The sequence below is a fragment of the Salvelinus alpinus genome, chromosome 12 (genome assembly GCF_045679555.1).
Source record: "Salvelinus alpinus chromosome 12, SLU_Salpinus.1, whole genome shotgun sequence".
Lineage (NCBI taxonomy): Eukaryota > Metazoa > Chordata > Actinopteri > Salmoniformes > Salmonidae > Salvelinus > Salvelinus alpinus.
Window position 1 is genome coordinate 13145111 of NC_092097.1, and position 25175 is coordinate 13170285.

The 25175-nt window shown below is 45.3% G+C and overlaps 1 protein-coding gene across 3 annotated transcripts in view; it reads left to right on the forward strand.

The window, feature by feature from the left end:
• Window positions 1-25175, forward strand: part of LOC139535558 (E3 ubiquitin-protein ligase PDZRN3-B-like) — a 124805-nt gene that overhangs the window by 80491 nt on the left and 19139 nt on the right. The window contains exon 1 of one of the 3 annotated variants that reach the window (XM_071335074.1): window positions 16832-17228. The exons of the other annotated variants lie outside the window; for them this stretch is intronic. Coding sequence (XP_071191175.1) covers window positions 17160-17228 — 69 coding nt within the window. The 5' untranslated portion in view covers window positions 16832-17159. Of the gene's footprint in view, window positions 1-16831; window positions 17229-25175 lie in introns of those variants that run through there. 3 annotated transcript variants of the gene reach the window in all.

The window sequence follows — 25175 nt, forward strand, 5'->3', positions numbered from 1 at the left end:
TGATAGCCCGTGTGCACTGTTGCACATGCTGTAGATGTAATCCAGTACGTTTGCGGAACTGTGTCCATAGTGTGGTGTTGAGGCATTGTCCGAACAGCAGCTCTGTTCCAGTTCTCCTCTGTTCCAGTTCTCCTCTGTTCCAGTTCTCCTCTGTTCCAGTTCTCCTCTATTCCAGTTCTCCTCTGTTCCAGTTCTCCTCTTCCAGTTCTCCTCTGTTCCAGTTCTCCTCTGTTCCAGTTCTCCTCTGTTCCAGTTCTCCTCTGTTCCAGTTCTCCTCTGTTCCAGTTCTCCTCTGTTCCAGTTCTCCTCTGTTCCAGTTCTCCTCTGTTCCAGAACGTGAGCAGCATCCACAAGGCACTTTTAACCCCAAATGAATCCTCTTCGTGTGGATGGTGACGCCTCAACGTTCGTTCTAGTGTTTCTCAACTGGACCCTCTAAATGGGCTGACCTGGTAGGTGGAATCCTGGAAGGCCAGGCATCTATCCCCCCTTCACACGACAAGGCCTTCTATGATGGAAAGTGGATACAGTCATCTCTGAGGGTAGCTCAGAGCAAATGTAGCATAGTCAGAGCGGAAGAGTCTGAGATTTTGTAATGGCAGAAAGGCATATATATATATGTTTATATATATATATACATATTTATATTTGTCTTTGCCTGTCTAAGTGTGCATAGCCGCTGGAAGCAGGGGTGCTAAGGGGTGCTACAAAATCAGAATTAAAATAAAATATGAATAATAAAACAAGTGGGTTTTTTAAACAAAATTAGTGCACTGGGCCTTTACTAGTCCGGTATTAGCAGACCGATATAGCCGTCTGTAGCGCGGGAACACATAGGGTGTGTTAGTGTACATGGGTGGGTGGATGCAGATGTGTTTAAGTGTGGGCTAAAGTTCAAGAGTGTGTATTGGTTGTGTGACAGTAGGAGTGTATGTACAGTACGTGTGTTTTGGCATGAGGGAGAAAGGCTCACCAGGCAGATTTGTGATGTAATCAGGAGTTAATCTGTTCCCTGATGCTTGCTGAGCGGCTCCAGTGCCACAGGGGCCACAGCACAACCCCTTTTCTGCAGGAGTTGACCTAGCCCTATCCTCAACCCTCGCCCTCAGCCCTCAGAGCCCATTTGAACTGATAATCTCATCAGGAGAGTGAGGGCACTGAGAGAACAAAAGCTCTACTTCACCTGAGCCCTCACACTCAGTGCACATCAAGAGCTTCATTTGACCCCACTGGATGAATGGGTGGATGGCTGGAGTAATCACATTGCATAACTGAGCCCAGCAGAGCAGTAGAGCGGCTGGGCTGGTTGAGCAGGAACCACTACTGTGCTGGGGCTGCACACAGAGGTGAACAGACTGGCCATGGCTTACTCATTTCTTATTATCATTCAGCTGACTCAGGCATTGATAATCCACAATATTTTTAAGAGTTGTATGGTTCCAAACAACAAAGTATTTTTATGTTGTTTTTTTTATCACTCCAGCAACCCAGATTTCTTTGGTTTTCATTCAGAAAAGGTACGATTTCTAGAAGCAAATAAATGGATGATGTGAACTGACGAATGGTGAGGTGAATTCTAGACATTTGGAGCTTATATTGAATATTGGGCTGAAAAGCTTGAGCTGAGAGTATTTTGATGAAATATTGTTCATTCCTCTCAGAATGTCTGCCCTCCCTCCATCTCTGTATGCCTTTATCTCTGAGAATAAAAGACCACAAAAACCCCACGAAGACAGCATGGTCTTAAGAGGAACATCTTCAATGGACCGTCTTCCCCTTCACAAGAGGCCCGGAGCACTTTTCGGATCCAGGTTGCCATAGTGACGGACAGTAACAGTGCATGTTTCCTAGGCAACTTTCCCTGGTTCTGCCATGCAGGGTACATTAGTATTATTGTTCGGTCTTCTCAGACTCGGTCTACCCACTCAGAAGCCCAGAGACACACACACACACAGGAAGCTGTCTGAGAGGAAAGCTCTTCATTCGAGTGTGAACAGGAGGTCAGCGATTGTGGTTGTTTGGAGCTACCATGAGCATCTTATCATACTGGCCCTTTCCAGCCATCAGTGTTGGAGTCCCATCTAAGCCCTAGCCTTGTAGCCAGATCCGTCTCCATACTCTGTCGTGTTTGTGTGGCCTGACAATGAAAGTCTGCGGAGTTGGCCAAAGCGCACACAGTTCTGGCAACTCTCTCTGAGACTACACTTCTTCCAGAAGGAAGATTCAAATCCATTCACTTTGTCACGTCCATGTGGCAGCGGAGTCGTCTTGTTGAGTTATGGTGAGGTTTAGTCGTGGCTTTCTGTGCTCACCTGTTTGCCTCATTAGGGCCCAGTGTCTGATGGCGCATGAAGGAGCAGCATCAAAGCAGAGTGGCCTGGCAGTAATGAGAGGCCTTGTCATCCTGTGCAACTCAATTAGCCCAGACTGGCCAGTCCCTCAGGAAGACTAATGACACCCCACTGGGACCACAGACCCCCGTAGGGAGAAAGAGGGTGTGGGTTTAGGGAGGCAGTGGTGGGGGGGTGGTGACAGGTACCAAATAGTTCCGTCTTCACTCTGGACTTCTGAAGTAACTAACCTCAGTACATAACACAGAGCACCGTATCCACACATTGGAAAATGCAAGGCCCTACAACACAGTGGGATCTTTACAGACATGGCACTGGTTCTCATGCTTGAGTATCTATAATTCATGTTATCCCTTAGGATCTCTTCGATAGTCAGTCAGAGATTACACCTCTCATCGGTGGTCTGCGTATTCATAGGCGATCCTATAGTTAAACTGTTCACTTTCATTACTGTTATCTTGGCTAGTGATGGCTGTGGCCGGTCAGGCTCCGTGGCCCCACTGACCTTGCTGTCTACAGCCGTTCACTCACCAGCCAGCACACTGAGCTGTGATTGGCACATAATAGAGCCTCCCTTCTAACATTGATATTTTTCAGTCCATTGGCTTTTCAGGTGAGTTAGAGTCCGTGTGAATGGTTTAGCGGTAGCTGGCAGTGAAAGATAAAGAGCCACTCTTGAGTGTGAGTGGACTGATGAAGAAGACTTGGTAGTGTGCTGCTTCTGCTATGAGGTTGACAGATGGCGGTGGAATCGCCTGTATGACCCCTCACAGAACACCAAGCCAAGCTTCTGTTGTTTATTCAACCTTTCAACCTCCTGTGTTCAGAAATACGTTCTAACTATCCGCTTGTGGAGATACGGGTTTCATTTTGATTTAGTTCTTTATTGAGGATGTAGTCTTTCAAATGGTGCTTTGCCCGCCTAGAGTGTGGCTTCCCGTTGTGGTGTAGCCCGTCGATGGCAGAGTCTGTGTGACTTGTATGCGCAGCACTGTAGCATCTCATCTCAAGCCATCTCTGTAAGTCCATGGTGCTTGTCCCAAGGAGCCAGCTGCTGGAGGTCTCTCATTGTTTTAAAGGGACGGTTGGGGTAACCTGCTGGCAGGGACAGGGCTGTGGCCTGGGACCCCTCACCTTACCGGACCCCACCACGAGCCCACGGGACCTCTGTGTCAGGGGCCACAGCTTGAGTGACAGGTACAAAGTAACCATTCTCTGCTGTGGGGTCCCGGGGAGAGGCGGAGACGGCGGAGACGACGCCCCTGTCACTCACCCGTACCGGGACAATGATGTGGGCGGGAAAGGCGATACCCTTGCCTCCTTTGTCTCCTTATTGAATTACAGCACAGGTTGTCTTTGTGTACTCAGAGAGTAATTGAAAACGTGACAAAAAAGGAGTGTGGAAAATGGAGGATGTGCTCCAGCGCACACAGTCAGTCAGTGAAAGGAGCCAATGAAAGTGAATATCAGGGCATGGCATTCGGTGCTGAACGCAGGGCTCAAGTGATCCTTTTTGTAGGTGTAAAGTCTGGATGGAAGCGGGCTGTTATGTGATTGGAGGAATTGTGCCATTCTCTAGAGAAGTGAAGTCATGTTCAGGGCAGTTCGCTGCAGGCAGAACTTAACCTCATTGTGGACCTGGAATATAAAGTCTCCCAGTGGTCAGTTGGGATATAGGAGGATACTTAGGCCCACCCCCTCTCCTCACTGCTTGGGGTGAGTGGACAGTCAGCGATCACTTGGGGAAAGCATTTACAATGTTCTCACATAAACACACAGTCTTGTGCGTTGAGCGTCAGCTCCAAGTAATCCTCGGCAAACACGTGCACCATAGAATTCCTCTGTCCATCACAGATTTCTTATCTGGATGATGCAGTAACTTTTTGGGCGACCCCGACAAAATTCGCATAGAAATGAGAGTTATAAATCTTTCATTCAAATTTTTCGAAGAAGAGGTAGATCTGTTCTATGCGTGCTATTTCTATGCTTCCCATTTTTTTAAGTTTCATTCTTGCGTCTTTCGTCTCAGTTTTGTATACCAGCTTCAAACTGCTGAAAATACAATATTTTTTGTTATGGAAAATATATTTCACAGTGGTTTAGATGGTTCAATGATTTGCTTACACTATACTTGATTTTTTTTGTCTCATAAACTATTAGAATTTTAGAAACCAGGAAATGGTCGGAGCGATTTCTTTCATAGTGCATTTTTTATTTATTTTTGTCTCAAATGTCTCATTTCAGCCATATTATATGATAGAACTCCAACCCAAACCTATTGAAAAGCTTTTTTCCTAGTAAAACACATTGGATCTATTTTAGGGCAGTATTCTACCCTCCCCTATCAGTCTGTAATGCCCCACTTCTGTCATGATGACCCTATTACACATGAGGTGTGTAGAGCACCGGGGAATGAACCACAAAGCCCCACAGAAAATGACCCACTGCCACAGGAAAGGGAAAGCGTGTGATTACATGACCATAACATGGAGCCGGACAAATAAGCACACACACATGCACTCAGGGGAAAGAGAGTGGGGTGCATAATGGTTTGCTCTCTGTGGGTACACGAACACATCAACGTGCCCTTTTCACATTACTCCCTTGATTACCTTAATCCTGCCTCTGTCATATGCACCAAGGGATCTGAGGGTCATAGGTCAAACCGTCCCCGTGATCGCTCTCTGCTCTCTTCCAAAATCACTGACTCCTCATTATACAACAGGGCTCTCTCTCTACCCCCTCTCCTTCTCTCATTCTCCCCCTTCCCCCTCCTACGCCCCCCTTTCACTGTCTCTCTCCCCCCTCTATCTCTCTTTCTCTCTCATCTTTGTAAATTAAAAATATATACAAGACCAGTCCCTCATCTCTCCCTTTAATGGAGCCAACAAGTCCTCTTCGCTGTGCCATAGCATTGTGTTCTGTAATGACAGCATTTGCGGAGCACTTCAGTGCGAAATGAAGTCGGAATTGGATGAAAACGGTAGGGCCAGGCTCTTTAAAACCAGACATATTTTTCTCCTATCCATTTGGAGAGAACAGGGGAAAGCATAGGCTAAATGTGTGGGCTTATTATTTTCAATCAAACACTTCTCTCTAAGGGTCTGTGGTGGAAATAGCACTCAGGGAATGACAGTTTTACTAATGACATGGGGCTCATGAAAGTGTACCGCACCTCAATGGGGAAAACAGCACTTTATGGCAATTTTACCATCCCCAACCTGAAGTGAAATGCTCTCTGAGATACAGGGGCTTGGAAATGGATTGGCTTCATCCAGCATCTTGTATTGATTTAAATACCATCTCTTTTTTTTGTCCAATCTCTGGAACATAACCAGCTAATGGTCACTCATTATGCGAAAGACTGAAAGACACATGGCAAAATTACTTCCTGTGAAAGACTGAATAGCAAAATTAGCTGTGTTGTAAAAAGCATTACGTTTCATAAGTGTATGTGGGAAATTAACAAGGACATTGCAAGCATTCACCTGTTTCCTATTTGCATTTTTGTTATGGATTATAAACCCCCCACACAGTATTTGCATACATTAACGATTGAATGCAAACATTATTGTTTAACAGGTCACCAGGGCATTAACAGTTGAGGCGTTACACATTGACAAACTAAGTGCATTAGCCTTCACTGTAAGTGAAAAGAGTTGTCAATGTATTCAGTAATGACGTCTGTTGCAAATTCATTTCCCATTTCCACTAAAAAGATTAGTCGATTCCCTCTAAATGCAGTAACCTTTCTGTTATCTGGGGATCAGGGGGAGAGGGAGGAAGTCGAGTCATGATAAATTGGACTTTGATACTCTGGGAGTTGCTTATTGAATTCACTTATCTGCCAAACGATGTTAGCATTGTGCTGAACAGATGTGTCAGGGCAGGTCTAGGCTTAGATAGAGGGTCCGGGATGGGGAGGAGAAGTGGAGGGACTGGATTAGATAGACCAGTCTGTTACTGTTTGTCCCAGAGCTCCGTTCTTACACTATGTGACTATCACTGGGAAAGGATAACACGTAAAGTATCATACTTATTATAACAAGAAATTATGCAAAAGGTTTACTAAATAACCCTATGAAGTCTAGCCAGTGACAGTATGTGTTACGGTAGAAGGTTTGGGTTCCGTTACTGTACAGTAGTTTAATCCAATGCATTATGGGAGTAATCAGTCTCGTCGCAAAACCAGATTGCCATGGGTAATCTTCAGAAAGCTCCGGGCTCACTGGATATACTTTATTCAATGCAATTGTGATGATTTCCCAGCCTCAGGGAAAGCTATGGAGAATAAAACAATGACTTTTCTCTACATGTGTGACTGCCCTGGAGATGACAAGGTTAAGGATGAACTTCTCTGCCTTCCAATGTTCTATCTGGTCCCAGATGCTTTTCCATTCTTCAAAACAATATAGAAACTAGTATTGTCTGTGGAGAGACCAAACAGAAACTGTCTGTAAGTTGGTGTATGTTTGGTGGCGTGTTCAGCCTGTGTACAGGACAGGTATCATTCATGGTGATGTTCAAATGTGTCTATAGGTCAGGTATGACTCATTTCAGGACATTATTGTCAATCATATATTTGTCTTAACAGACTCACCTGAATAAATAAAGGTTAAATAAAAAGACATTAAAACATTCTAAAGAGAAGGGACATCTACCTCACTTTGAAACTGCTCAGTGACTCAACAGGGAGGATGGGAAATCCCCTCTACTGCTAGCTAGGCCACACAGAGGTCACTGTCCGTCTGCTGGCTGAGGGACTAACAGGGAGAGGGGTCGTTAATTTAAAGATTTACTGACTGTCCCCGTCTTTGAGTTAGCCCAGTTAATGTTTCAATTTCATTAAATCTTGTGAAGTAACACAGACAGGCAGCTTTGCACGTAGAAAAAAATATTGTTTCTCTACTTCGGCAGCAGTCCTCATTCGTCATTGTTGACTTGTTGGTCGTTAGCCTAACTCTCTGTCCTAGTATAGAAGCCTGTGATGTCACTGTCATGTCAGTTACTCACCTGTCGATGAGGTCACCCCTCAATCAGACTTTTCATTTCGGAGAGCACTGTAATGTAATGAGATGGACTCCTGAACATGGATCTGTCCAATATCTCTCCATCACAGCCCCTGAGACAGACAGTCACCATGGGACACAGACCTGCCGATTTAGACCCTCAGTGGCCCTGTCTCATTCCACACCCAAGACATTGAGCTCTGTCCACTCCACGACCTTGGCTGTAAACCCACCGACACAGCCAGGAGTGCTGATGGGTCTGGGAATGAGCTTGTGACAGGAGTCAGTGTCCAGGCCAGAACTGAGAGGGAGAGAGTCCCTGTGGTTATGGAGGCTGCAAGGTGCCCCACTGCCTACCTAACTGTAGCAGTAGCACCAGGCTCATAGTGCAGGAGAGGGGCGACGGGGATGAAATATGAACTCCTTGATTATCGCGCCTAATAACTGTGTTGACAAGTTGCATGAGTTGCCTTCGGGAGGCATGTCGTGACATTTGGAAAATTAGCTGTAAATAGTGTTTTATGATACCTTGCTGAGGACAATCGACAGCCCGGCTTTTTATTTGTAGGAAAGGTTAGGTGGCGATTTTAGTGGCCCTATTATGGCCGTTAATTCTTGTGGGACGAGAGGTCTTGTGTTTAGTTGGAGTCGTGCCAGGGCTGGAGACATATTGGATCTGTCAGCCCCCTGGCCAGGGAGAATCCATTACCTCCGTCATCACCACAACCAATTTATTTACATTCAAATCCATCTTGATCCCCTGTGTGAACGCCCATCTCTCTCTCTCTCTGACAGACTGCAGCTTATAGCCAAGTCACTCTATTAGAAGGATCTTGGGGCCTTGTACTCTCCAGTGTGTGAACACTGTTTATTTTTTTTTAAAGCTAACAAACTCTGAAACTGTTGGATTTATTGTTTTCCTGTCTGGCAGTGAATGTGATATTTTCGTATCAAATATGGCATTTGGTGGTTTTGTGCTTTTTGTAGAGCGACTTTGTTTCATTTTCCCATATCCCACAAGATGGCAGATATAGAGGTAGACCCTGCTGAATACATAATGGAAGACAAACAGTGATATGGAGAGGAGCTGAGACTTAAACGCTATCTGTTGCTGTTTGGTTTTCTAACTCCTCTGGGAGTGGGAAGGTATCTCAGAAACATGTCTTTGGCTTTTTCACATTACAGTTGCTAAGCTGCTTAGTTTGTGTACTCCATGAATGGAACCTATTTATACGTTATATTTGTTTAGGCATATCTGGTTATTGATACAGTTATCATATGCATGGTTTTCTCCCAAGCCAACTAAATAAACTACCATACTGTACAGCGGTGGTCACCAACCGGTCGATCTCCAAGGCATTCCTAGTCGAATACCAAACCTTTCTGTAAAACAAAAAAACATTGATCTAGTCAACCTTGCGTTCCTATTTTCTGTAGCCATTTCACGCTGTTGGCAGTAGGTGCACTTGATTCAGCAGCCCTAGCACTGGGAAAGCAAAGTGTTCCCATTTTGAACCATTTCATGTGTCTGAAGGTAGAACTCCGCCTACCCGGCAGGCCCAGAGATCAAATCAAGTGCACCTATAGGCAAACCGCTGGCCAATCAGATAGCTCTCGAAGGCACAGCGAAGTTGATACTGTGAGATTTCCAAACTTTTAAAACCATGGCTAGAGAGAGACTCAACGAATACAGCGAAAAGCTGCTGTTTTTATGAGTAAGTTCATGTCTAAGTTGTTATTCAGCACTGTCAAAGCTATAAAATGTGTGTTCTCCCTACTTCCACTCACGCTACAACCAGCACTGCAGCTGCAATGAAGGAGTACAGCAAAGTGTTTCCATAAGCTTGTGTTGTTATTATTAGCGGCTTGTCTTTTTTAATATGGAGGAATATTTAACTTCTCTGGTCATAGGAGTAACCACATGAATTGGTGCATGAGGCAGAAATAATGCAGTGCGACTTACAGTTGAAGTCGGAAGTTTACAAACACTTAGGTTGGAGTCATTAAAACTCGTTTTTCAACCACTCCTCACATTTCTTGTTAACAAACTATAGTTTTGGCATCTACTTTGTGCATGACACAAGTAATTTTTCCAACAATTGTTTACAGACAGATTATTTCACTTAGAATTCACTGTATCACAATTCCAGTGGGTCAGAAGTTTACATACACTAAGTTGACTGTGCCTTTAAACCGCTTGGAAAATTCCAGAAAGTGATGTCATGCCTTTAGACGCTTCTGATAGGCTAATTGACATCATTTGAGTCAATTGGAGGTATACCTGTGGATGTATTCCAAGGCCTAACTTCAAACTCAGTGCCTCTTTGCTTGACATCATGGGAAAATCAAAAGAAATCAGCCAAGACCTCAGAAAAAAATTGTAGACCTCCACAAGTCTGGTTCATCCTTGGGAGAAATTTCCAAACTCCTGAAGGTACCACGTTCATCTGTACAAACAATAGTACGCAAGTATAAACACCATGGGACCACGCAGCCGTCGTACCGCTCAGGAAGGAGACACGTTCTGTCTCCTAGAGATGAATGTACTTTGGTGCGAAAAGTGCAAATTAATCCCAGAACAACAGCAAAGGACCTTGTGAAGATGCTGGAGGAAACAGGTACAAAAGTATCTATATACACAGTAAAACGAGTCCTATATTGATATAACCTGAACGGCCGCTCATCAAGGAAGAAGCCACTGCTCCAAAACCACCATTAAAAAAAGCCAGACTACGGTTTGCAACTGCACATGGGGACAAAGATCGTACTTTTTGGAGAAATGTCCTCTGGTCTGATGAAACAAAATAGAACTGTTTAGCCATAATGACCATCGTTATGTTTGGAGGAAAAAGGGGGAGGCTTGCAAACCGAAGAACACCATCCCAACCGTGAAGCATGAGGGTGGCAGCATCATGTTGTGGGGGTGCTTTGCTGCAGGAGGGACTGGTGCACTTCACAAAATAGATGGCATCATGAGGCAGGAAAATGATGTGGATATATTGAAGCACCATCTCAAGACATCAGCCAGGAAGTTAGCTTGGTCGCAAATGGGTCTTCCAAATGTACAATGACCCCAAGCATACTTCCAAAGTTGTGGCAAAATGGCTTAAGGACAACAAAGTCAAGGTATTGGAGTGGCCATCACAAAGCCCTGACCTCAATCCTATAGAAAATGTGTGGGTAGAACTGAAAAAGTGTGTGCGAGCAAGGAGGCCTACAAACCTGACTCAGCTACTCCAGCTCTGTCAGGAGGAATGGGCCAAAATTCACCCAACTTATTGTGGGAAGCATGTGGAAGACTACCCGAAACATTTGAACAAAGTTAAACAATTTAAAGGCAATGCTACCAAATACTAATTGAGTGTATGTAAACTTCTGACCCACTGGGAATGTGATGAAAGAAATAAAAGCTTAAATAAATCATTATCTTAACTATTATTCTGACATTTCACATTCTTAAAGCAAAGTGGTGATCCTAACTGACCTAAAACAGGGAATTGTTACAAGGATTAAATGTCAGGAATTGTGAAAAACTGAGTTTAAATGTATTTGGCTAAGGTGTATGGAAACTTCCGACTTCAACTGTACGTTTTTTGCCATCAGCTGGAAGATGATGCCCCCGTTTCTTAGTGGTGGGAGGGAGGAGTGATGGTGAGCCTCACTGCTGCTCCTTCCCTCAGACTGACCGTCAGATGTAGGCCATCAGTCCAGTTAAAAAAACGAAGCTGTGCCTCACGAGTAGTAAAACAAATGATCAATTACCAGTGTGATCATATACCTACATGTTTTCAATATAGTAAAAATGTCTGTCTAGCAATAATCAACAACCAACTTGACAGACCTTGAAGAATTTAAAAATAATTATGTGCAAACATTGTACAATCCTGGTCTTAGAGCTCTTAGACTTACCCAGATCGAATTGCTGCCAAAGGTGATTCTAACATGTATTGACTCAGGGATGTGAATACTTATGGAAATGAGACAATTATGTATTTCATTTTCAATACATTTAATCAATTTTGAATTCTGGTTGTAACACAACAAAATGTGGAGTAAGTATGAAGTATGAATACTTTCTGAAGGCAGTGTAGCCTGTTTAAACAGCAGCAAGCTTCCAATTCAAAATCTATTCCGAATAGGCTACGGAAAGATGGAGTCTCCCATCCGCATTCCCAACAACTGGTATTAGGTCTAGACCTAAGCTGTGTAAATCTGTTTATTTTATCGGTTTCTTAACTTGTCTGTTGACCAAATTCTTGAGATTAGAGGATTTTTATGTGGTGATTTTAGGACGGTAAATACAGTCAGCGATGGCCAACGATGATTGCTGTATGTGTGTTGTACACAGATTTTTAAATAGATTTTGGTAGGCTATTTCAATAACTCAGGTCTAACACGTTATAATAGCCTAATAAATATACAGAGTCACATTCAGGTAAGACGTTTTGATCTCTGTATACTATCGGAAAGAGCAGATTCTGAGGTTTGCCAAACAACTCCTAAATGAGTGGATGAGCTCTGTTCTATAATCAAACTTTTTTACAGAATGGCCGCAATTCCATGCTTTCCACACATGGGCACTCGACACTCAAATGCACAGTAACATAATTCAACTCAAAATATGTGAAATTTTAGCTTATGTTGTTCAGAAACTAAACCCTTCTCATTTCAGGGTTCGGTCGGTATTTCACGTATTTTCACACAGACCCGAGGTCCGTGGCCACCAAACGGGACCCGACCCAGATCCAAGGGTCATCTAAAGAATTTTGGACCCGACCCAGGGTGGACCCGTGAAGACCTCTACTCCACACACTCAAATGACAGAAAGATGGCATCATTAGTTAATCTCCCCTCTAATTATACAGTTGTGGTGACTGTGATTCCTGGTGCTGGCCTCTGTTGGTGGGGGATCTGTGGATCACAGTCACCAGCAACGTGGAGCTGACAGCTGTCTGATGAATTATGCACAGACTAGGGTTCCAGGGGTGGACACACACACACACACACACACACACTCATAGGCCTTAACGGCCTGGCTTTTAGTGTAGCCATTTTTAGATGTATAGATGTATTATTTGTACCCGTTGATTCTTGAAGAATATAACTTAGAAATGCCTCATGAGCTTAGTTCAACTGTCGTACCAGAATATAAGCTTCTTTTACTCCAATGTTTGCAAACAAAGTAAATGTAAACCAACACTGTAATAGTGACTATATAGCCTCAAAACATGGTTTAAACTATACTTTTGAAATCGTGGAAGTCCTTGCCTCCATAGCTCTGTCTATGAATTTGAGAGTGGCTATATTTCTCCAGCCCTATCCCTCAGCTTTATACTGACACGGGGGGGCAGCTTTGTTATTGTTTCAACTGCTGATTTTCCTTTTGAGGAGGGAAACTTATTAAAGTACCCCTCTTCTCACTCTTCCTCACTTTCCTTGTACTTCTTCTTTCTTCTTCTCCTCTCACACCTGTTCACCTGGTGTCCCCATGATTCATAAAGCCAGAGTCGAGCGGCGTGGTTCCTCCTTCTCACATATCCTCTACAGATTAAGGGGATGATGTGTAGAGCCCAGACCCCATGGCCAAAGTCAACTCAGGGGTGACGCCACTAATCTCTCCCCATCATGGGCCACACCGCTGTGGGAACCGGTGGGATTATGACGATCCCTCTCTCCTTTCGACTGCCACAGACTAGTCTCAGCCTGGTCAGGCATGCCTTGTATGCACGGAGGTGACACTGAATATCAGCCATTTATTCATTTAGATGTCTCTTCTTCGCTATTGCCAAACCCCCCCTCCTCCTAGCACCTCTGCTGGCATCTGGACAGAGCATTATGGAGTGTGAGAAGGACTGGACTCTTATCATCATCTGCCATCGTCTCCTGTTTCCTTCACGTGTTGTCACATCATCACTTCCACAGAACCAGTCTCAACATTCTGCTAAACCCCATGTTTCTCTCTGATCTCCTCAGGTCATAAAAACCTTATCCAGGTTGCAAGACCAGTCGATTCGTCAGATAAAGAGACTGATAGCTTGACGTTTTCCAGCGCTGCGTGCTAAAATGCAGAGGTCATCTCCCATGAACCCAGTGGCATGGTGAAGAGACCCTGGTAGATCTACAGGGATGCTGCTGTGCCCTGCAGCAGAAACACTGTTAAAGCTCCACAACAGATCAGCACTTAGACTGTAGAGGGGGTCAGCCGTACACTGTTAACCCTGGTGCACCTGTAGTAAACCTTCAATTAGTGTGAGCTGAGTGGGTGTTTAAGCGGCTGTCAGCCTGGCGCTTGTAAATACATGCCACCTGTATCCGTGTGGCTCATAGTAGCATGGAGATAACTTTCGCCTACAGCACATAGGCTGAGGAGGGACACACCCAATCAGGGTAAGCCTCACACGTGAAAGAACTGCAGGAGATACTGTACATACATATTATGTGATCTCTGGCCTCTTCAATCCAAATGTATCTTGAGAGAGAGCCTTGCAGGGAACAAGTAAGAGATAGACAGATAATGAGGGAATGTGTGGAAGACCGAGGGGCCCCGAACCGGACCCAGTCAGTGAGCGTCGCAGGCAAGCAGCAGTGCTCCTCTGCGGATCCCTCTTTTTCCGTAAAAACACAACTGTTAAACTGGCCCCAGTGGGACCCCAGCAGAGCCGAGCGCTACAGAGCCTTGCTACAGAGACACCATGAATATGAATGACCCAGTCAAGCATGGAGCTACACAAGGGACCCACACTTTTGAAGACCCCATAGCTAGTGAGGGAGGGGACATGGGTTACCTCTGCCCCCTTCCTCTATCCAACCCCCCAATGTTTACAGTGACAAGCCACATGACATCATTACCTTTTGGTCCTACTTGTTACTGGGTCCTGTGTGAAGGCAGGAGCCACTAATGACTGGGGCTTGGTGTTGGACTCCTCTCCAGAGCCTACATATCAAGACGCTGTTTGAAGCCTGTTTAACTCCCAAAAAGGGCTCATGTTTAGCGTCACCATGCATAGTGGGGGGCATACTGTTGTCACAGCAACTATAAATGAATTGGACATTTGATTAATGCAGTGCTCTGACGTGGCTATTATTTCCATTGTCACAATCCCTTGTGAAAAAAATATGAATAACATAAAATCAAGTCTACATGTTCCTTTGTCCAATCCATATTGTTTCTATGTCAGTCTATGTGGTTCATTCTCCAGAGTGAATAGCCCTGGATAGGGGACTGGGCTTTCAGCGCCTCTGCCCATCAAACTCTGAACCCCCCCCCACCCCCCCCCCAGACGCTCGACTCTAATCATCACCTTCAAAAACAGACAAAAAAACAACTTGTTCAGTCTGTCTTTCCCCTCAGTTTAGGTTAGCTCTTAATCGCTAGCTTAGTTTAGTTTATTAGGATACCCATTAGCTACAACATGCAGCAGCTACTCTTCCTGGGGTCCACAGCTTAAGCTAAGTAGCTTTTATTGCTATTTTTCCTTTGTCTTATCCTTGTTTAGTTTTGTACTCTCTTGCTGTACAGTGTCCTCGGGTTTCTTGACAGGCGCTTTGAATCCCATGTATTATTATTGCCTACACTGAGCATCCACCCTAGTAGAGCCTGTTTATCAGCACACTGACCAGTGGGACGATACAAGCTGTTGGACTCCACACAATAAGACTGATTATAATAACAGCTCCTGCAAAAAGGAGCTTTCAGTTTGCCTGTGGCAGGTTCTCCTTATAATAAGACTCTATAATCAGCTCTGTAATATTATCATATAGTTTCTGTTGTTAATGTGTGCAGCCCAAAGTGGTGGGATTTATTATTAAGAGATTATCCATAGCCAGTCCCCCAATGGTTAAATCTCTGCAGATGGATAAGGAGCCTGGCTGGATCCTATAGAATGAGAACTGCAGGGGTTTGTCTTTCTCTGAAGGAGGATCCCATTGGAGCAGTGTCATGGCCCATGGTGGAGCAGGCCTGGGAGGCAGTGGTGAGGGAAGCAGATGGGGATAGGGATAGGGAAGCAGCGTCGACAGACAGATAGGGATCAGTGGAAACGTCTGGCCTGAGGAAACGCTGGGCCCATGTACCACTATCAACACCAGCCACCACCCAGGGACCCAACCAGCCATGTAATGTAGACAGGTATGAATCTAGCCAAAAATTTTCTATGAATGAGAGCAGAGCAGACATGGGTTATGGGACGGGGCCCCGTTGACCAGTGTCTGAAATAATATTTCCTTTCGCGATAACCCCCACGTCTGACAGACGCAGGAATGACGGCCCTGTGTAAGTAGGAGCATGGGTAAATATCAAGAATAAGTAGATGTCTGTGATGTTATGGTTCACATAGCACATCATCTGTCACTTCATCACATCATTTGCCTTGATGTGTTATTAACCTTTGCCAGTGTACTGACGTGAGCATAGCGGTGCCGTTTTCCCAGCACTCCCCAGCAAAGGCCTGGATGATCAATGACTGCCAAGTGACATCAGGCTGGATGGGCCAATGTGTCACTAATTGCGTGAGCAGAGCAGGGGAGGAGAGGAGGAGGGGCTACGGCAGCCCCGCTCAGACAGGGGCATTCTGTTTCTGGGAGGTCCGTGCCACCCCTCATTGTAGAAATAAAAAAGGCCACCCGGCGCCCCACTATCTAACTCTAATTGGCATTACGGTTTGGTTGGCTGCGTGGCACCAGAGCGGGCACCAGAGCCCATGCCAGGTCTGCCACACTGGAGATGTAGCCTTTGTCAGCTCAGGCGATGGAAAGGGAAGCCTGTGACTTAGGATGGGGACGCCACCGAGGACCCAGAGAATGGCATGTCACTTGCCATCAGTTGCTCCATTGGCTGAAGCTTCCCTCTAAGTTTTAGGAAGCTAGGGTAAACATACCATCTCTTTTTGTTGGACTGTTTGTTTGGCCGTCGGCCCACCCATTAAGATAATTAAATGGGAAAGAATAATTCGGCTTTATCCTGAGAAAGCATATGACAAAGGTCATGGTGGGAAAAAATGATTGAACCGGGGACATGAAAAATTCCCTCTGTCTCCTTTGTTTTATCTCAACCTCTTTTATAGAGCGTTTCTGTGGACTTTGTGTCTAATCCAACATTGGAGATGGTTGCCTCTTTGTGGCTCTGTGCACATGGGACCCGGGTCATTGTCACCCCACTGAATGATTCAGATGTAATGTCTGGAAGGGTTAAGACTGACGAGCTCTCCTGGCCCCAGGAGAGGAAGTCATGTTTGTTTGCAGCGACTACAAAAAGCCTCCATGTCACTCACTTTGTCCTCGACACAATAGACGTAATGATTGTTAATTAATGAAACTTCAGCTGGCATAGTCTGTGGCTACCCCCACTCCTCCCCCTTTTAACCCCCCCCCCCCCCCCCCCGGTCATATTGGGGCAGTACCTCATGAATATTCAGTGAGTGGCTGCTTAATTTGCATAAGGGGGTATATATAGGCTGAGAGCAGAGCGGAAGAGACTCAGAGAGTGAGGGAGTGTGCGTGCGAGTTAGTGAGAGACCGACTGAGAGCAGAGCGGAAGAGACCCAGAGAGTAAGGGAGTGTGCGTGCGAGTTAGTGAGAGACCGACTGAGAGCAGAGCGTGCTTACTCCTACTCAGACACACGCGCACGGCTGGCTGCGCTGCCTTCATATAAATCCTGCCAGCTAAACCTATTTCCTTGGAGAGTGGGAGACAGAGCAGACTGGTCAGAGGCTCATCAGCTCCATGTGAGCCAGTAGCCCAGAGAGAGACAACCTGCCTGGCTGACTGGAGGGGAAGACCGGATGGTGAGATTCCTCCACCATGGGATGCATCCTCTGTACCCTGCAGAAGCCTGAGGAGCAATACAAACTACTCTATGAGGTCTGCCAGGTACTGTAACCACTTCTGCCTTCTCCTGAACGGCTGAACTTTCAGGGCTGTTAAATCACTGCAATAACATCTGCTAAACGCGTGTATGTGACAAATACAATTTGATTTGATACGAGAAGTCAACTCAGAAAGTGTAGAGGTTCTGCAAAGGGACGTAGGATGCAGACGTTTCGTTGTCTACTGCTATGTAAATGCATTACATCTGTGTAAGAACTGATTTCTTCACTAGCTGGGATATTTCTGTTTGTGGTTGTAGTGTTTCTCTGGTGTTGTAGATTTTGGTTTCTTTGTGTTGTAGTGTTTCTTTTCTTTGCATTGGCTTCTCTGCTGGTTTCATCCCAGTGTGGCTCGGGCAGATTGACGTACAGGGTGGGAGTAGAGTGTTGTTGCTGCCTGGCTGGATAGTGGGATCTCCTCTGATGCTGCAGTAGTGTGAACTCTGGGTGTGGGGTCAGGGAGCGGTGATGAGGAGGTGTAGTTAAAGGAGGGCTGATGATGAAGTTGACAGCTCTCTGAATGTGTCTGTTAGTGTGTGCTGATCACAACCCACCTCCTCATTGTCAACAGACTGCTGACTCAGCCACTTCTGACTTTAACCCCTGGTTGACTCTTACTTTCGGTTTATGTTTAACACTATAATGCGTAGTCTGCACATTTCTTTCCTGAGATAATAGACAAGAGTTGTTGTATAGGTATTTGATTAATTAAAATGTACTTTTTGTTGTTTTCAACCAAGTTTATTTAACAATGAGGAATGTATCATCCCTTGTCCCAATGTTTATATATTTAGCAGCCTTAATTTGAATGAAAAAGTTCAAGCCTACAGAAAATAAATGTATTACTACCCATCAAGCACACAGGGATTTCCTGTTGTAGGATGAAAGGCACTTCTGATTCAGTGTATATATTACCAACATTGAAAAAGATCACTTGGACATTGTACAGCCTGGGATAAAACCAGGAATAAAGGGGAATGGTAGAGTGGGGAACCAAATGGCTCGTCAAGTCCAGTCAGTCTACTACATCCCTTCTGTCCTCAGATTAACCTACTATGCTAATTAACAGTAGTTACTCTGTCTGGAAGGAAGAGAAGAGCTTAATTTATTACACGTTGATCGAGCCAGCAGTGAGGGACTATAATTCAGTTGACTATCATTTTAAAATGTTTGTTATGATGGGAAAGAGAATGACTGGGGATGACAGCCCTAGTCATAGTCTGTTCTCTCTGCTACCGCACTGCAAGCGGTACCGGAGTGCCAAGTCTAGGTCCAAGAGGCTTCTAAACAGCTTCTACCCCCAAGCCATAAGACTACTGAACATCTAATCAAATGGCTACCTGGACTGTTTGCATTGCCCCCCCCCCCCTTTACGCTGCTGCAACTCTCTGTTATTATCTATGCATAAGTCACTTTAAAAGCTCTACCCAAATGTATATATTACCTCAATTACCTCGACTAACCGGTGCCCCCGTTCATTGACTCTGTACTGATACCCCCTGTATATAGCCTCACTAATGTTATTTTACTGCTGCTCTTTAATTATTTGTTACTTTATTTCTTATTTTTGGGGGGTATTTTTCTTAAAACTGCGTTGTTGGTTAAGGGCTTCCGAGTAAGTGTTTCACTGTAAGGTCTACTACCCCTGTTGTATTCAGCGCATGTGACAAATACAATTTGATTTGACAGACATTCAGCATGTAGTTTGCTTTCTGTCCAGAAGGGGGTGCTTCAGATCAAACACATGACCATTCCCTGTAGTCAACGCATGCTTTTTCACGGTCTTTCTTCATGGACAGTAGGCCTACTATATTCATCTTAAAGCAGGTGTGCACTAGCTCTGAACATACTGTACTAATAAGAACAAAGCTAGACAGTGTGTCAGCAGACAAAGCTTTAAGCTCCAAGTGTCTCACTCTGACAGACTGGGTTTTAGTCTTGTGAGCAGAAACAAAGGAATGTTTTCTAGCTTTTTGTTTTTCTCCGTGTTCTTTTCTGAAGAGTGTTGTTAGCGTATTGCAGTCAATGACAAGCCTGTTTAGTGAGAAAGGTGCTGCAGTGTAGCAGGCTGCGTGTTGGCTGGTTTAGATTAAGCTACTGAATGAACAAGCGCTGTATGCATCTTCCTCATTATTATACTGCACCTGTACATAACCCATCTACAATTTAGCCCAAACAACTACCTCTTTACCTACTGTATTTATTTATTAATTTATTTTGCTCCTTTGCACCCCATTATTTCTGTCTCTACTTTGCACTTTCTTCCACTGCAAACCAACCATTCCAGTGTTTTTTTATTTTTTTATTTTTTATTTTACCTGCTGTGTTGTACTCACTTCGCCTCCATGGCCTTTTATATTTTTATTTATTTATACATATATTTGTTTGCCTTCACCTCCCTTATCTCACCTCACTTGCTCACATTGTATATAGACTTATTTTTTTTCACTGTATTATTGACTATATGTTTGTTTTACTCCATGTGTAACTATGTGTTGTTGTATGTGTCGAACTGCTTTGCTTTATCTTGGCCAGGTCGCAATTGTAAATGAGAACGTGTTCTCAATTTGCCTACCTGGTTAAATAAAGGTTAAATAAATAAAAATAAAAAATAAAAATAATTCCCCAAAAAGATGTTCTGTTCCGTCCCATTAGCGAGAGATGACAGTATTTGGTCTGCAAATCACCCTGCTTTGATCATTCCAGGTCTGCTTCAGAATGACTAAAAGGTAGGAAAGGGGTATGTTTTTGTGATGCTAAGTGAATTCTGGGTTTTGGTAAATCAAACAGCTGATGTGAAAGCCCCCTCTCCTTCTCTATTTAACCCCCCTTAAAAAAGAACATGGTACTATAGAAGGGCAATGTCCCTTTGTTCCTCTCCCTATTAAGCCACAGCCAGGCTGTCATTCTGCCTGTCAATTACTGTTGATTGGCAGGCTGTTAGCTGGCGGAATCCTACTGTTTCTCTTATGGCACCCTCCCTCCGCCTTGCCCATTATTCCTACCAGGAGGGCGAGCCACCTGAACAGACTGAGCCAGGCAGAGTAGACACGGCTGCTCCGTGTTTCACATCAAATCCTATTCATCACTGGTAGCTAACCTCGGACAAGCCCATTCAGCAACCCTTCCTCCCTCCCCGATCACATAGATCATGCGATTCAACTTGATACATCTTTTTGTATTGATGCACCTTGACTTTGAATGATAAAACAATAAAGAACGATGTTATCTGCCTTGGTTTCTCCGAGCCACTTGGTGGCTGAAAGATGAAGCATTATCTCAATGTGACATTGCCAGAAAGGAAAAAGCTTAGCAATTTGATTAACCTTGCACATTAAAACCGTTTTTCTCTGTCTGCGGGCAGTAGAAGAGAGGACATTGCTCCCGTCCAGTTTGTGTGGCTCTATTTCTGGCAGCCATCAGCTGATGGTGACAGTGGCGGTTCCAGACCATTTCAACTGGGGGGGGCCAAGCTGGGGCCAGTTGTACTGTTAGAGGGGCCAGCTACATTAGACGTTATTGTTGTCATATCGTTTTCTTCACTGCATTGCAGGCATTAGCAGGCAAAAGACCATGTTCATAATCATCATCGTTGCCACTGTCTAATAACGGATGTAAAAAAGAACGATGGCAATAATTAGTTATGTAAAAATTATTTCATACTCCAAAATTGTTGTCACAGGGGCACTGGCCCCCCCTGCCCCCCCAGAACCGCCACTGGATGGTGAGAGAGCAGAGCTGTTCTCATTAAGGGTCCAGAGCCTGTTAGCCATGCCGTCAGCCACTCCACCAGCTCTAATTGGGAACATAATGAAGATCTTTGTGACGTCTGGCTTTTTTTTGCGTCCGTGGCCGCAGGAACGGTGGCTCATAAACCATGGAAGTGTTGTTGTGCAGATTTATTTTGGTCACTCACTCACTGTCCTGAAGAGTGTGCCTTTGGCCAGGGTTGAGGTGAGGTCACTTCCTGTCAGGAAAGGACTTGTACTGTGACAGGGAGGGTGGCCCAGGCTTCCAATGAACAGGGTGAACAAAATGTCGAAATAAAAGTGAATCTGCCAGCATGTCTTTAGGAGAAAAAAAGAATACAATATCACAACATCCTGTTGTAGTTGTTTTATTGCTCCTGTGTTAAGTTGGGTGTGGGTGAACATTCTCACTGCCAGTTTCTCCACCATCCTCATGCGTGGATTAGACCTCTTTTAGCCTTTGTTTGTGTGAGTGCATGCATGCGTGCATCTGTCTGTCTGCGCTCTGCGCGCTTTCCCAAGTTCACGCAGGCGTGTGCCGACAGTGCCCTGTGCCATGTGGCCACCTCATGGGAGAGTTCAAAAGGGTGGGTTTGTGTTTGCCCGCACGCGTGTTAAATGAATCCAATGAGGCTGGGACTATGGTTGTGTACAGAAATCAGGGTAGATCAAGGAGGTCTGTCTGTCAGTGAGCCCTGAGATGGGATACACACAGATCCTCTTGATCAAGCTGCCTGGCACACTGCCCACACCACTCTACCCTCACACACACAGCTCCCTAGGGGTTTAATGATGAACAACACTCAATGCTGCTCTCTGTATATCTCACTGTTTACACACACCTACTGCTCCCAGACAGGGAAAACATTGCTGTTATGGATACGAGTCTCCTATCTAGTGAGTGTTATCTCTAATAAGAATTACATTTCAACAGGAATCCCTGCTGAATCAGCAATAGCTGGTTGCCGTGACGGTCATTGTTGGTTGCCGTGATAGTGATCGTTGGTTGCCGCGTCAGTCTATTGTTTGCCTGCCTCTGTAATATGCCAAAATTGAAAATCGGTTATGGCAAAGATTTCAATCAAGATACCCTTTGAAAAGCCACTGTTAAGGATCGAGTATTAGTAAGCAGCATGAAAGGCATCCTGGAGGCAGAAGAAGTCCAGATAATTAGAGCTTTGAGTAGGGCAGGTTTGGTGCAGTAGGGAGGAAGGAGGGACTGTCTCAGTCCCCTCTACAGAAACTTGACCCCTGGAACAGGCCTGAACCCCAAGCTCACCCTTCAAAGCTGGAAAGGTAAGCGCCATGCAGAGATGCAAGCTCAGCTGCTTTTGTCAGGGCACTGATGGTTGGGTTGCTGGAAACTCTGTGTGACAGTCCTGTCTGACCCACGGCTCCTAATCTCTCCACAAGTGGCCTGTAATAGCCGTGGCGCCGGTCTGTGTCTTGTATAAGACCCAGGGCTTAATGAGAGCTTCAACACAAGCCCCCCATTTAAGCTCTGATCCAGACTGGAGTTGGCCTCAACAACGTTGTCACTGCTTCTTTACTGTGCCGTCGTTTACAGTGCTCGTTATAGAGGGACAGTTTGGGGGTAAAGAAAGAGATTGATACATTTGTGATCGGAGCTGTTGGAGATACCATTGGACCCGTTATTTGCTAGCAAGATTTTTCACTTCAATGTATTCTGATATTCATCAAATGTATATGAAACTGGCCAAAGACATTTAAGCATGACGTCTTCCTTCAGCCTGACGGAAGAGAATGAGATGAAAATATGTGTCCACCGTGGCTCCAACCCCCCCTGTCAGGACCCCTGTCATTAAAGCATCATGACATGTGGAGCTCCTGGACGGCTCTCCCCCTCCTGGTAATGAGGCTTGACAGAGGCGGGGTGGGGAGACAAAGCAGGCTGCGCTGAGGAGCCCACTACACTGTTCAATAAGAGGCAGGTTCACCCTGGTGCGCCTCCACATCTGTTCAACACTGGAGCAGGTGGCTAGCAGCCACTGGGGGGAGTGCTCCTCCTCGCACCAGCCCCCGTCCCTCCTATCCTCCATTCCCCTGTCCCCCATCCCTCCTATCCTCCATTCCCCTGTCCCTCCTTCCTCAGTCCAAGGCTGAGGACGGCACTGAGGAGCACAGACACCATATGTAGACACAGCAACACAGACACCATATGTAGACACAGCAACACAGACACCATATGTAGACACAGCAACACAGACACAGCAACACAGACACCATATGTAGACACAGCAACACAGACACAGCAACACAGACACCATATGTAGACACAGCAACACAGACACCATATGTAGACACAGCAACACAGACACCATATGTAGACACAGCAACACAGACACCGTATGTAGACACAGCAACACAGACACAGCAACACAGACGCCATATGTAGACACAGCAACACAGACGCCATATGTAGACATAGCAACACAGACGCCATATGTAGACACAGCAACACAGACACAGCAACACAGACACCATATGTAGACACAGCAACACAGACACCATATGTAGACACAGCAATACAGACACCATATGTAGACACAGCAACACAGACGCCATATGTAGACACAGCAACACAGACGCCATATGTAGACACAGCAACACAGACGCCATATGTAGACATAGCAACACAGACGCCATATGTAGACACAGCAACACAGACACCATATGTAGACACAGCAACACACACACAGCAACACAGACGCCATATGTAGACATAGCAACACAGACGCCATATGTAGACACAGCAACACAGACGCCATATGTAGACACAGCAACACAGACACAGCAACACAGACACCATATGTAGACACAGCAACACAGACACCATATGTAGACACAGCAACACAGACACAGCAACACAGACGCCATATGTAGACACAGCAACACAGACGCCATATGTAGACACAGCAACACAGACACCATATGTAGACACAGCAACACAGACACAGCAACACAGACACCATATGTAGACACAGCAACACAGACGCCATATGTAGACACAGCAACACAGACACCATATGTAGGCACAGCAACACAGACGCCATATATAGACACAGCAACACAGACGCCATATGTAGACACAGCAACACAGACGCCATATGTAGGCACAGCAACACAGACGCCATATATAGACACAGCAACACAGACGCCATATGTAGACACAGCAACACAGACGCCATATGTAGGCACAGCAACACAGACGCCATATGTAGGCACAGCAACACAGACGCCATATGTAGGCACAGCAACGCAGACACCATATGTAACAAGAAAGGGCCTTCCACAAACTGTTGCCACAAAGTTGGAAGTACAGAATCATCTAGAATGTCATTATATGCTGTAGTGTTAAGATTTCCCTTCACTGGAATTAAGGGGCCTAGCCCGAACCATGAAAACAGCCCCAGACCATTATTCCTCCTCCACCAAACTTGACAGTTAGCACTATGCATTGGGGCAGGTAGCGTTCTCCTGGCATCCGCCAAACCCAGATTTGTCCGTCGGAATGCAAGATGGTGAAGCGTGATTCATCACTCCAGAGAACGCGTTTCCACTGCTCCAGAGTCCAATTGCGGCGAGCTTTACACCACTCTAGTCAGAGCTTGGCATTGCGCAATGTGATCTTAGGCTTGTGTGCGGTTGCTCGGCCATGGAAACCCATTTCAGCTCCCAACAAACAGTTCTTGTCCTGACGTTGCTTCCAGAGGCAGTTTGGAACTCAGTAGGGAATGTTGCAGCCGAGGACAGACGATTTTTGCACGCTACGTGCTTCAGCACCCTGCGGTCCCGTTCTGTGAACTTGTGTGGCGTACCACTCCGCGGCTGAGACGTTGTGGCTCCTAGACATATCTACTTAACAATAACAGCACTTACAGTTGACCAGGGCAGCTTTAGCAGGGCAGACATTTGACGAAGTGAGTTGTTAGAAAGGTGGCATCCTATGACTGCATCACATCGAAGGTCATTGAGCTCTTCAGTAAAGCCATTCTACTGCCAATGTTTGTCTATGGAGATTGCATGGCTGTGTGCCTGATTTTATACACATGTCAGCAAAGGGTTTGGCTGAAATAGCCAAATACACTCATTTTGAAGGGGTGTCCACATACTTTTGTGTGTATATATATAGTGTTTTTTTCAAAATTTCACATACTATAAAACTACATTTTTTCCCGCAA